We start from the raw sequence: 12,500 nt of genomic DNA on the forward strand, positions 1-12,500 counted from the left end.
ACGCTAAAATCATTTTTACAGCCATTTTGTGTGTTCAGGAGGTTTTAAGATTTCGGGCCAGAATTATATATAACAATTTTATCCTTTCCTATAGCCTGTTGCACTTCAGTGTAGTTGCCTCAAGTAACCAACAGTAAGTCTGCCATCAACAAACATGTTGTTGTCAAAGATTATGGAGATTCTTGTTTGGTGTAATGTTGCTTTATTGGATTACTAGCAATAGTGTTTGCTTTTCTCCAGATCCTCTTTACGTGTACAATATACAAGCATTTTGTACCCTTGATTATATTCAGTTTAGGAGGAGTCTTGAAATTGACAAAAATTCAGCTTTGCAACAAAATAATATCATGGAACTAATTTAATCGCGTAGAGCCACATTCTGAAGCTTAAAGTAAACAATGCCGCGCATTATTAGAGATCCTCTCTCGTATCCCGTTAGCTTCGAATTATGCGCCCGAGGTACTTTGAGGTATTGCTTATTATTGCTAATGTGCGATGGCTGCAAAATTTGTGTTCATGGAAAAACACAAATTAACGAAAGTAAATTCGTAAAACGCAATTACTATTGTGGCCACCGAGTTGAGGGACAGTGGGTCTTCGGAGACATAGAAGACGACTGTGGAAAATGTTTTATACTCACTGTTGGATACCACAGTGCGACCACTTTCCTTCCAATTATTAAAGAATGGATTGCTCTAGGAAATCCTATTATTTCAGACTGCTGGAAATCATATGTTAACGTAGAAAAGCATGGGATACACTCAGGAAACTGTTGATCATTCAAACGAATGTGTAACTAAGAACGGTAAGCACACTAACAGTTGATCTGAAGACAGGATAGCCCGAATTTGGTCGGTGCAAAATACGTGTATTCAGGACATATTGCGGAATTTATGTGGCGTTCTTTACATAAAGACGAGGATTTGTCGGTAGTTTTTCTGCGAGACATTAAGATGTTGTGAAAGGTGTGCTTACTGACGTATAATAGTGCCTATAATCAGACAAAAAATTGCAGGACAAAGGAAAACGTTTCGCTCTTTGGAGTTTCCTGAATTGAAAACGATCGGCTTGCTCGAGGAGAATGCACTTGCAGTTGTAACTCAAAAGTGGGCAACCCTAAAACCCGGAATTCCGGAATCCGGAATCACAGGTCATTGTTTTACCAATACAGAGAGTAAAAAATATCCTAAACATTCATAAAAGCTAACCTTAGGCCTAATCAGGCCTAAACAAACGTTTTTAGGCCTAAGGTTAGCTTTTATGAATGTTTAGGATGGATGTTCAGTTTACTGAAGCATGATAAAGTCCCAAGAGTAAATAACTTGTATTGTTTTTTTTATGTAAATACCCCCCGCACCCCCCATTATGGAATGGTGAAAATGGTCAATTTCGTTGGCAGAAAAGTATTCTTCCAATTGCCCTGACCTGACCTGGCCTGCAACCTGGCCTGATCTGACCTGTGTTTTAGACCCGCCGTAGTTTTTGGTTTGTCCAGTATTGCTGTGATCTGTGATCGGATTTTCCTTCATGCCCCGTGCGGCACACTTATAAGCTCATTGCGTGTACCACGCTTCCAGTCTGATTTCCTTCATGGGAAACTTTAATGCACGAGTTCATTGAAATTAAAATTGTTTCACGTCTCCCTTCTTCGCGTCTTCGTAATAATCAAGATGGCTGCCGAAGTAATAGCATCAGCAAAGCGAGATTTGAACACTTGAAAATGTCTCTGCATCAGTATTGCCGATTCCGAGCGGTGCATGGAATGGTGCTGAGAACACAATTTACTTTCGTTGTCCGCAGAATGTCCAAAACTGTGTGGAAACTCGGTCAGTTGGCAAAGACTGAAAGTGCATCGGGAAATGGATTCGTTTCGCGATGCTCAAGAAAAAAACTGCAATGGATAACCTTCAATTCACCGGAACTCATGATTTTCTGGCAGTAAGCCTTCCTTGAAAGAATATTAGCCCTAGCGACGTGTGGCCGGAAAGCTTACGATTGGCTACAAGACGAGGGCTGACATCATCTCATAGTTAACCATCCGCTAAACTTCGTCGACCCAGACAACCGAGCCCTCAGCAGGGCATTGAAAAGACATGGTGGGGAGTGAAACGAACTACGCCTCATACAGGAACATCCATGGATCTCCACCAAAGTTAAACACTTGAAAGCATCATTGAGCGTATTGCGCCGATCTCTACAAAGAGCAATAAAACGCAAAAGCCCTTCTAAATGCACCGTTCGTGATCCTGAAATGACCGTGCCTTATTCAGGAAAGGAAGAAAACGTCGGCGAATTCGCAGACAGAAAGAAAGAACAACTTCACGAAAAAAAAAAAAGGTGGCAGGTATCCATTAAATTTTTGATAACAGTACTTTTATTTGGTCTGTTTCTTATGTATGAGAATCTGAGCCCTATTACAACGATTGCTTGAGACTCCACTTCGTTCGCTTATTCTTGCGAGACAAGTTGCACGATAAGTAGAACCTAATTCTACTTTCGGCAACGGCTCTTGCAACTTGCCTCACAACGATTTTGGCCGTTGCAGGGTATGTTACACTGTGAAATGTTTCGTGCAACATTGCGAGACAAGTTGCAGGAAACATTTCACAGTGTAACAGCGCCTCTAGAAAAAAACCTCTAAGAAGAAAGAACAAAGCGCCACAGTCCCGTCTATTGTTTTCTTGAAACAAAGGAGCGTTTGAAGTAGGGACCTGTGCAGAAATCTTGCCCATTTTGCCAATGTGCGAAAATATTAAAAAACCAATTCGTGACATCGTGTTGATCTTGGAAACTTTTTCTTACGCAGCATTTTTAAACAACCTTCTTCAACCATCGACAGCAACAAAGAAAGGACTGAGTTTTTGAAATTACTATACTGCTTATAATGTCCACTTGTTTTTCTTGTATGCTGATACCTTCCCCTCTCAATTTAAACCTTTGTTCGGACTCCCGAGGACCACGCTTTTTGTGGAATGTTTTTGAAGCCGTTCAAAAAACTCGCAGCACGTGTTTTATCGTGTTTTTTATAAAACACTGCTGCTCGTTTTTTAAATATTACTTTAAACACGATTATGTTTAAAGTGGCCATAAAGCTTATGGAGTCGTGTGTTCACAAAAGACGCTTAAATGAATTAAAATAAGATTCCCTTAAATTACATCATAGTTAGTGGAGGGGCAATGGTTAGGAAACCCGGCGAACATCAAAGGCAGAGGTTATTGTTTAGATTTTGAGGTTGATACGGGCGGTCACGTGACAATGACCGTGCAATCCAAAACAACATGATAACATACTATCATACGCCTAAACTAAAAATCCCTAGAGTGTAAAAGAGCTAAAAACTAATAACAATTACGATTGTATATACAAGATACAGCTAAAAATATATATAATCATGGTCACTAAAATCTGTAGTGGAAATTGATGTAGCGTAAAAACTATAATTTAAGAAACTTGCATTATCTTTCAACTTAGTTGGCGAAGATTTACAACTCGCGTGAATAATCATTGGCAAAGGTGTTGTTCCATAGAGCCGCGCGTCTATATCTAATCGAGAAATGGATTAATCTTGAGTTGAAACGAGGTAAAAAACAGAGTCAGATGTCCCAGACGGATATGTGGATGTTCTTCTGCAGATTATACTGTCACATAATGCATGGCAAAGGTAGATTTTCCCAATGAGCCTTGCGCATCAGTATGCAATCTTATATTTGTAGCAGAGTCGATGCCAGTTCGCAATCTTTAAGGCCTCTGTATGCGGGGTGTCTGATCGTAAATTAAAAATTATCTTTTCGGCTGTACTGTTTAGCTTTTCTTTTGAATTAAACAGTTCCTGGTTACCACAGCACCCCCACAAAGCTAAGCCATAGGTGACGGTAGATACAATTACAGTGAGATAAAATGCCATGACACATTCCCCAGAATCTATCAATGATCTTTCTTGGTAGGTTCCTAGCCTACCCCCAGTATGCAAAAATGTCATCATGGACAACCCCGCCATGGAAATGACAACAGATGCATCGAAATTAGACTGGGGGCCGTGTGCAATGGACAGAGCGCCCGATGCATGTGCTCTCCACTCGGAACGCAAAAGCACCTTAATGAACTTAGAACTATTACCGGTTTATTTTGAAAGGGAAGCATACTGGGCACCCCTGAGATTGATCTATTTCCCCTGTAAACACCTGCAAAATGTGTTTTGCGGAAAGTGTTTCCAACATTAATCGCCTTTCATCTTTGACCATCCCCTGTTATATGCTGCATGGAATTATTGTTGGCTTGGGTTTAACGTCCTTGTGATAACCGTTTCATCATCAAAACCGGATAGTTCTACAAATCCGGAAGAGTCAAGATTATAAGTACATTGGAACCACGTTAATACGGTCATCAACGGGCCTAAACAAATTTGCCGTATTAACGGGGTGGTCGTATTACCGGGGTAGGATGAAATTCATGACTAAAGGGCCGTAATGACATGTTATGGCAAAGCGCTTCTTAAGATCCATCAAGTGAGGTGTCCAGCTGAGCTTATTGTCTGCTACAGTGCCAAGTAATCGGCATTTGCTGACTCGAAAAACGAGGTCCGAACTGGTGCAATAAGCCCCACGAAACTAGACCTGGATATAGAAAACGCGTCACACTTTTCGGGTGTGGTGTTAAGCGGTTATTTAGGCATCATTGATAAAGTTCTTCAAGTGTTTTGTTCAGCTGAGCTACTGCTTGATCCACATTCTCTCCGATACAGTAAACAGTTGTATCATCGGCACACATAAACAGCTCTTCAAATTCTGCTGATGATGGAAGATCGTTAGTAAAAAGCGTGAATAAAGTTGGTCCTAGAACGGAGCCTTGTGGAATACCGTAGTTAACTGGAAGACATTCCGATTTGGTTCCGTTAACGACTGTAAATTGGCATCTCACTTAAATAACTTTTTAACCAAGTTAGAAAGGAATCAAAAATTCCAAAGTTCTGCTGTAATTTGGTTATCAGAATTTCATGGTTAACGCTCTTTTGAAATTGATAAAAGCCACTGTAACAACGTTGCCCTCATCCACTAACCGTCTCCAACTTTCGGTATGGTGTACTTAACAATTATTCCATGAGCGCGCGTTGGATGTGAGATGATAGATAGCCAACGAGGCGCGTAGCGCCGAGTTGGCTATAATCATCTCATATCCAACAAGCGCGAATGGAATAATTGTTTTATTAAAAACGCCCCCAAAATATAGAAAACTAGACTACAATAAAAATAAAAAGGCCCAAAAAATCACGCATATGCTTGCCGTGTTTGTAGATCATGGTATAATGGCTCATAATCCATGATGGTTTAGCCAATCAAAACTCTCGAATTGCATTATCCAATGATCCAGTATTCAATAATAAGAGTAATTCGGTGCTAAAACCTGGGCGAGATGCCCACTGTAGAAGAAGTCCAGACGTCATATCTCTGCCTTTCCCCAGATTTCATGCGACACTCTTTTTTTCGACTCTTCATGATCACATGTAAGTTAAAGGGGTTAGGTCACGCTGTTTTATAATTAGGTAATTTTGTTTAATTTTGTTAGTTATGAGCTCTAAACGTCAAATTGGCAGAGCAAGAGTCTTTCATTTGCAAAATCACGGCCACATAACAACGGAGAATGATTTTCCAGCTGTTTAAATGACATTTTGATGTAAAACGATATAAATTTGAAAAAAGGTGGCCCGACGTTTTTCAAATTTACCCAAATGCAATCCATTGCAATCCTCCCCAGTTTTGTCCATCCTTGTCCCTTCTTAGCTTTCCTGTGTTTTGTTTGAGTTCTTCTATAGTTTTGAGCCGTTATTTTGTTATTTCAGTTAATTCTATGACCATTTAATCAATGCTGAGATTGCCTAAAATTGCGTGACCTAGCCCCTTTAACGAGAAAATTGTTTGAATAATTTTTGTTTTCGCAGAAAGCCAGTGACATGTATTTTTTGAGGTTATAAATTCATATTCTCATAACCTTTTCTAATTTCAGGAAAACAAAATGTACTTTCAAATATATGTAAGGTCTATTTGTTGCAAGTATTGCAAGTTTTTAATGATAAAATGGTTACTCCACTGACCAAGACACACAGAGTTAACAGAAATGTATGCAAAAAATAGTGACTTGAGAAATGGGTGGTGAACACCCTTGGTCAAAAGAGAAGATTTCGGTACAAATAAATAATAAACTCGGAGTGCTCAAACACTAGTTTGACAACATGTCAACCAGTGTATAAGGCAGGTAAAGGTAAAGTCTGCTACGAGCCTAGAAGGACCATTAGGCTCTGAATAAATCGAGCTAAGCTGTGTTACATCCATGTATGTGAATCCCACTCAATCAATCCCACACAGATAATTATTATCCTTGCATATTCAATTTTGTCACAGCAACATCTTTCATCCAAAGAAGCTGTTATCGAATAGCAGCGAGCAAACCATCCTGTAAGCGACTCTTTGCTAGTTCTGCAAGGGCCTGAAAGGATTAAAATACATTAATTTTACATTAAGAAGCCAACTAGACAATATTATTTTACATCATTAAACTAGACGTTCCAAGAAGCGTACACTGGGTTGCCTGTAGAATGTGTTACACAAAAACAGAAGGCACTGAATTGGGTGGTATACACCCTTTTAATAAGTCTAATATATGCCGTTTTCCGCTAATGACGTCGAACTCTTGCTTTCAAATTTTATTTAGAAATGTACAAAGGCCTAAAATTTTTCCGATTTCTTTTCTTGTTTGAAGCCTTTGTACATTTCTGAATAAATTTTAAAGCATGAGTTTGACGTCATTAGCGGAAAACGGCATATATTAGACTTATTAAAAGAGTGTATAGAACTGCTTTTTCAAGTGGGGGGTCATTAAGACCATTTGAGGGGTCACCCAGACGTTGTGCCAGCAGAGGCCCTTTGGCTCACACAGTCACACGTTTAATTATTTTGTAATGCCCAGTCCCATTTTGAGGTCTTTTGGCTTTTATAGCTTTGGTAATAAATTCAGTTTAAAGATAACGCTCTTGAATAGAATTCGCTCGTTTCTTCTTTAAATAAATAGTCTGCAAAAACACTAACTGCAAATTGCTCTGACGGACGTTTTCCTGCATGTTCTTCATGTCTTGCAGTTGCACTAAGCAAACGTTTATTGCACACACTAAGGAAGGACTGAAGATGTTGTTTCCGCTTCATAATTCCTCTTCTTTTCAGTCTAATCTGATGCCAGGTCAAAACATTTTTTGGCTTTACCTTTGCACCAAAAAGTACCGTAAAAACCAGGATTTAACAGATGAAGAAAAATATAACATAGTTTTTGTATATAACTCTGAATTGAACTCTCATCGAAAGATTAAAGACAATCAACCGTAAAAACACGAAGATTTCTGCAGTCTCTTACTTTTATGAATCAAGGGAAAGGTCATGATGTTCTGTCAAAAGGAAGAAATTGATCACTTGCTAGGCAACCATAAAAGTGCATGGGGATCAACTTGTGTCAACTGAATGAACTACAAGAAAGAATGTTAATCGTTCGTCGTTTTCAGAGTAAAACAACGTACTTTTTAGCCAAGAAACTTCCGTCTTTGGTTTGTAAGAGTGAGTGATTGTAAGACCGTGGTGGCAAATAGGCCCGTAGAGCGTGCATAATTCACGAACATAAACAGGTCTGCTCGAAGCGAGCTGGAGTTTCAACAAAATGATCTCCAAAATCGGCATGAATTTGTGACGCTGATGAATAATAAAGCAGCTGCTATTCCCAATACGATGGAATTACCTGGTGATAAATAACCTCGTTTAGTTTATTTGACTTCAGGGTGAACTATTTACACAACCGTGAGGTTGAGCGGCCATGTGATTGAAAATCTAAACAACTACGAGACACAAAAACAGACTTGGTTTATAGATATGAAGTTTTTACATCATTTGAATGTTTTTGGGTTAGAGTAAAACGATATATTGTTGAAAAGTCTTCGTTATAAAGGAGTTATGTCACGCAAATGATGTCATTTCATGACACGCAAAATTCGCAAAAGGCATGAGTTTAAGGTAAACAATCTTCGCACTAGTAAGTCGTAGCAATAAATTGGATTAACCAGGAAGTTAAAGAAATATTGTTGGCTTCCCAAATAAACTTCATTTTACAATATAATGACAAAACCGATATCTAAAAGCGACGAGTAATGGACTTCGACAACAATCTTTCCCCCGTCGAGCCATAATCAATATCAAAGTGAGCTGTATTTCTAATATTTTACCAAGTGTGATGTTATGTACAACACTGAAACCAAATGGAAAATTCTCTGGTAACTTATGGGTTCAACAACGACAGAGAAAGAATCGAACACCTTAAGTGGATCTGTGATCTCTGTTGTCTGGCTATTTGCATTATTTTACTTGTACTTAACTCTGCACAGTCTTCAGGTAAAAAAATAATTGGAAATGTGACAGAACTATTTGAAAGAAAACTTGTCGTCTATTTTTGTGCTTCATTATTCAAGGAAAAGGTTCTTCAGGAAAGGGTTTTGTATGGAACCTTCAAAAAGCAACCAGTACCCTTAAGTAGGTTGGAGAACTTGCCCCCTCTGTTAGAAAGCGGACACCTGCAAAACTGACTACACAAGGTGATGATTAATAAATGGAGATAAATATCGGTAGCAAAGTACTTTAAGAAACCAAGTTCCTCTGATTCTAGAGGCTACTGAAACCGTCAGAGACTGGTACGAGCATTGTGGTTGTGTGGGGGCCAAGGCCAAACAATAATTATTGTAGTGTTGCGTTTACTCGCCATAAAGGTTAAGTGGCTTGCCACGCAAGCTGTAGGAGAATACAGAACTACATTTTGAAGAGGTGAATAGCAAGGATAAAGGATCCATGTTTGCCTTGCTATGGAAGACACGGACTTAAAACGTTCTGTGTTTCACTCATTTTCAAATAAACGTAAAGAACACCACCACCAAACTAAAGACAAAAGCCGAAAACAACAGTGGCCTTAGAGCTCTTTCTCGTGCTGATTTTTTTTTTCTTGCTATTTGATAATTATGACTTTCCTTGCATGCAAAGTAACATTTAAAATCATGTTCTTACATAAGTCATATATTAAATAAGTTGGCGACCAAATTTTTCTTATTAGTCGCCAGGAGGCTCCTAAGCAAAGAAGTTAATTTCTAGCCCTGACCCACCCATCACCCAGCAGCTCTTTCAGAATAGAAGAATAATCTACCGCCACTGTGAATCTTGAAAAGGAAATTTGCAGGAAAACAGGGCACTTGTTTCGATATTTTTTATTGGTTAAATGCAGATCCAATCAAACAATTGGTCAATATATGGCCGTGATAAGAAATGGAGTTTTGTTTAGTTCTATCAATGTGTGCTTGAAACTCAGAGATGAAGAAATGCATGCTGAAAGAACAATTTTTTGGAATTACAATGGAATGAATGTAATCATGACCTCACAAGAGACACAAGCTTCGCAACAAAAAATACTTGCTAGAAAGTCTGAGAAAAGTAACGTACAAATTATAGTACTGTTACATCTGGATAAGCAAAATAAGAAAAGGTTACAGATAGACTTCCTGAGGAATAAAATGAACCAAAAGGAATAGTAACCTTGGTGCTTCCTCCCAACACTGGAACGAGGTTGAGAAATACTAAGGCTTCTGGCTTTAAACTTAAATTAATGGGGACTTTTTCAGTGAGTGATTAATAATGGTAATTGAACTTTGTGTCATGCAATTTTGGTCTGAAATCATACGTGTGATTTCAAAATCAAACGAGCACTGTGTGCTCGTTCCATTTGAAATCACAAGTATGATTTCAGACCAAAATTGCATGACACAAAGTTCAATTACCACTTTATTACATCCACTTAGAAATCACACAATAATTATTTAATCGGTAAAATGCAGGATTTTAGTCAGTACCAATAATTTATTTCATTGATCCAGTTGGGAAAAAAAGTTGCAAAATTTGCCACACCAAGGTTTTCTTTGTCTTTCATTTTCCTGCAATTTGATTGGTTACCTTAAACAAGCCTCGAAATCTTATTGGTTGTTTTGTTTTGGTGTTACATTCTCATTGGCTGGGGAAATGGTGCGAATAAATCGCACTGCTGAGAGCCAATCAGATTGCATGGATCAACAGTGATTTCTAAATGGATGTAATAAACCCATTAACTCCTGGGGGTTCGCCATTGACAAGTCAAAAATCGTCTGGCATTAGACAGGGTAAAATACTGGTTTTGGCCTGTTCAGGTGTCAAGGGGTTAATTAAATGCTTGGCAATAGTTTGAAAGTCACAAGGAAATGGCTTACATGCTTCTGTGATTAATAGAGTCAGCATTATTTGCATTATGTATGAAATAGGTAGAATTTTGTGAATCCTTGAGGAAACTGTTCTAAGGCTCTTCTGTGGGAGACATTGGTGTTTTAGAAAATGGCACATTGAATTTGTTCAAAATCCGAAAAACTCTGTGGCCACTACATAGCATCCAACCTGGTTACGATAACAGAGCAGCATATGTTGCAGATGACCCATTTTACTTTTATGGTTGACCACAAGTAAACCCCGGGATCTTGATAAAATAACACCATCAAGCATTTGTAATACTTCGAAATAAGCTTACATATAGCATTATTTCTATCAGGGTCCAGTGTTTAAAATATGGTAACCAAGTCAAGCTAAAATGCATCGCAAAAGTGATGACCAACCTTGAATGATCTTGGTTCATGTATAGCCAACTCTGATAGCATTTTTCTGTTCAGCTGGATGTTATGCTATTGACAAAAAGGAGAACATAATGGAATGAGAAATGCTTGTTAAATGTGCAAAATTAATGTTCTTAAGCCTTAACGATAGCAGCAGAAGGAGAGTTATAATTACAAAAATTCTATCAAGAATGTACTCCATAGAAGCAATATAGTTTCCTCTCTAATATTTCATACAGCTTTACCTGAGCCATTTGATTTACGAATTTGGAGTAGTTGACATTGTGTTCCCTTGTTGCAATATTAATTCTGCTGATCCATAGCTAAATTGAGACAGAAAATGTATTATTACCATAAGCATCAGAACTTTCACTGCAGCACATATTTTGTCTTCTATTAATTACTACTCACTGATCTCATTTCCCTTTTTTTTAGTCTCCTACTGACATACTGATACTGCAGAGCTTTGTGTACCCTCCTGATTGCTATGCTATAGCAGTTCTTGGAGCGACCACGAAAGCCCTGAGGAAGGAAAAAAAAACAGAATAGATGAGACAACTGCTGGTAGTCATGTCCTCACAAGAGAACCAAAATAAAATTTAATAACAATTACATGTACAGTGTATTATACTGGTGTTGACATCATTACAGGATTACAGGAACACAGGCTCATCACCACCAACCCAACAGAAGAATTTTGGTTGGATGAAAGAAATTGGGTTATTTTATATGGTTCTGCCACCCAAGTGAGACAAGGTGGTGTTGGGTTATTCATGTCCAAGTACTGTATACATGTATCTACAGATTATGCCATCACTCAAAGAATCACCTTGGCAACATTTCATGAGAAGCCTCAACTAAGCACCACTGTTGTGTAACTACGCACCTACTGAATGTTCATCTTCTTCAGTACAAGAGGACTTCTATTCCTGCCTCAAGGATCATCATGACCAAGCAGAGAAACATGTATATCACCCTGTGGTTGTTGGTAGGCACTTTTACTGTGACACAACTAATGAAAATGGTGAGCACCTTGTGAACTTGTGCAACCTTCAACTTGCCCAGCAAAGATTTGCCCAGGCTCGAGGTTGGCTGTGGACCTGGATGCACCCATCTAAAAGTCAATTGGATCACATACTGATCAACAGCAAGTGGGTCATTACTCCCTCAGGAACTACCATGCTTTCAACACAGCTGAACTGGACTCTGATCACCCATTGTAATACCATCCTTCTAGTCGTGAGTGAGGAAGGGAAACCTAACTCAACAGGAGAGGGCTGCAGGACCAAAGGACTAGAGAGGAATTTCAGTTGGAGCTGTGCAATTGATACCAAGCACTCCATCTACATGTAACTGATGTATCTGCAGACATCACAGAAAGATACATTACATGTATTCCTTTGAAACAACTGTAAGGGAAGTCACTGAAAAAGAAGTCAGCAAAAGAGAGCCATGTGGACCACCAAGTTGGGTATCCGACAAGACGTATCCACCTAAAGAAGAAGAGAGATAAGGCCATGAAGCAATTTGCTCTATCCACAACACCACTATGAAGAGAAATATGTGTGAAGAAATTAAATGCCAGTCTCAATGATTCCTACAAAGCTGATGAAGCTGCCACTCTCAGCAGACACATGGAAGATCTGAAATTAGCTGATGAGACTGGGAACTACACGGCCACTTAGAGCATCATCCATAAACTCTCAGGAAAGAACACCAGGCAAAATGTAAAGGTCAAAAAGTGAGATGGTTCAGCTGTCTAATAGTGAACAAGAGCTACTAGAAGAGTGGATGAGT

General features: G+C 38.8%; 1 protein-coding gene across 2 annotated transcripts in view; it reads right to left on the reverse strand.

Annotated features, from left to right (window-relative positions):
* Positions 1-6,029: 6,029 nt before the first annotated feature.
* LOC138052024 (large ribosomal subunit protein bL20-like) overlaps positions 6,030-12,500 on the reverse strand; it is a 596,113-nt gene continuing 589,642 nt past the window's right edge. For both annotated transcript variants that reach the window (XM_068898376.1, XM_068898375.1), the window contains exons 2-5: positions 11,115-11,225; positions 10,949-11,026; positions 10,707-10,772; positions 6,030-6,481 (exon numbers count right to left, since the gene is read on the reverse strand). In XM_068898376.1, the coding sequence (XP_068754477.1) occupies positions 6,422-6,481; positions 10,707-10,772; positions 10,949-11,026; positions 11,115-11,225 (315 nt within the window). In that variant the 3' untranslated portion in view covers positions 6,030-6,421. The remainder of the gene's footprint in view (positions 6,482-10,706; positions 10,773-10,948; positions 11,027-11,114; positions 11,226-12,500) is intronic.

This window comes from Montipora capricornis, chromosome 6 (genome assembly GCF_036669925.1).
Source record: "Montipora capricornis isolate CH-2021 chromosome 6, ASM3666992v2, whole genome shotgun sequence".
In the NCBI taxonomy this organism is placed as follows: Eukaryota; Metazoa; Cnidaria; class Anthozoa; order Scleractinia; family Acroporidae; genus Montipora; species Montipora capricornis.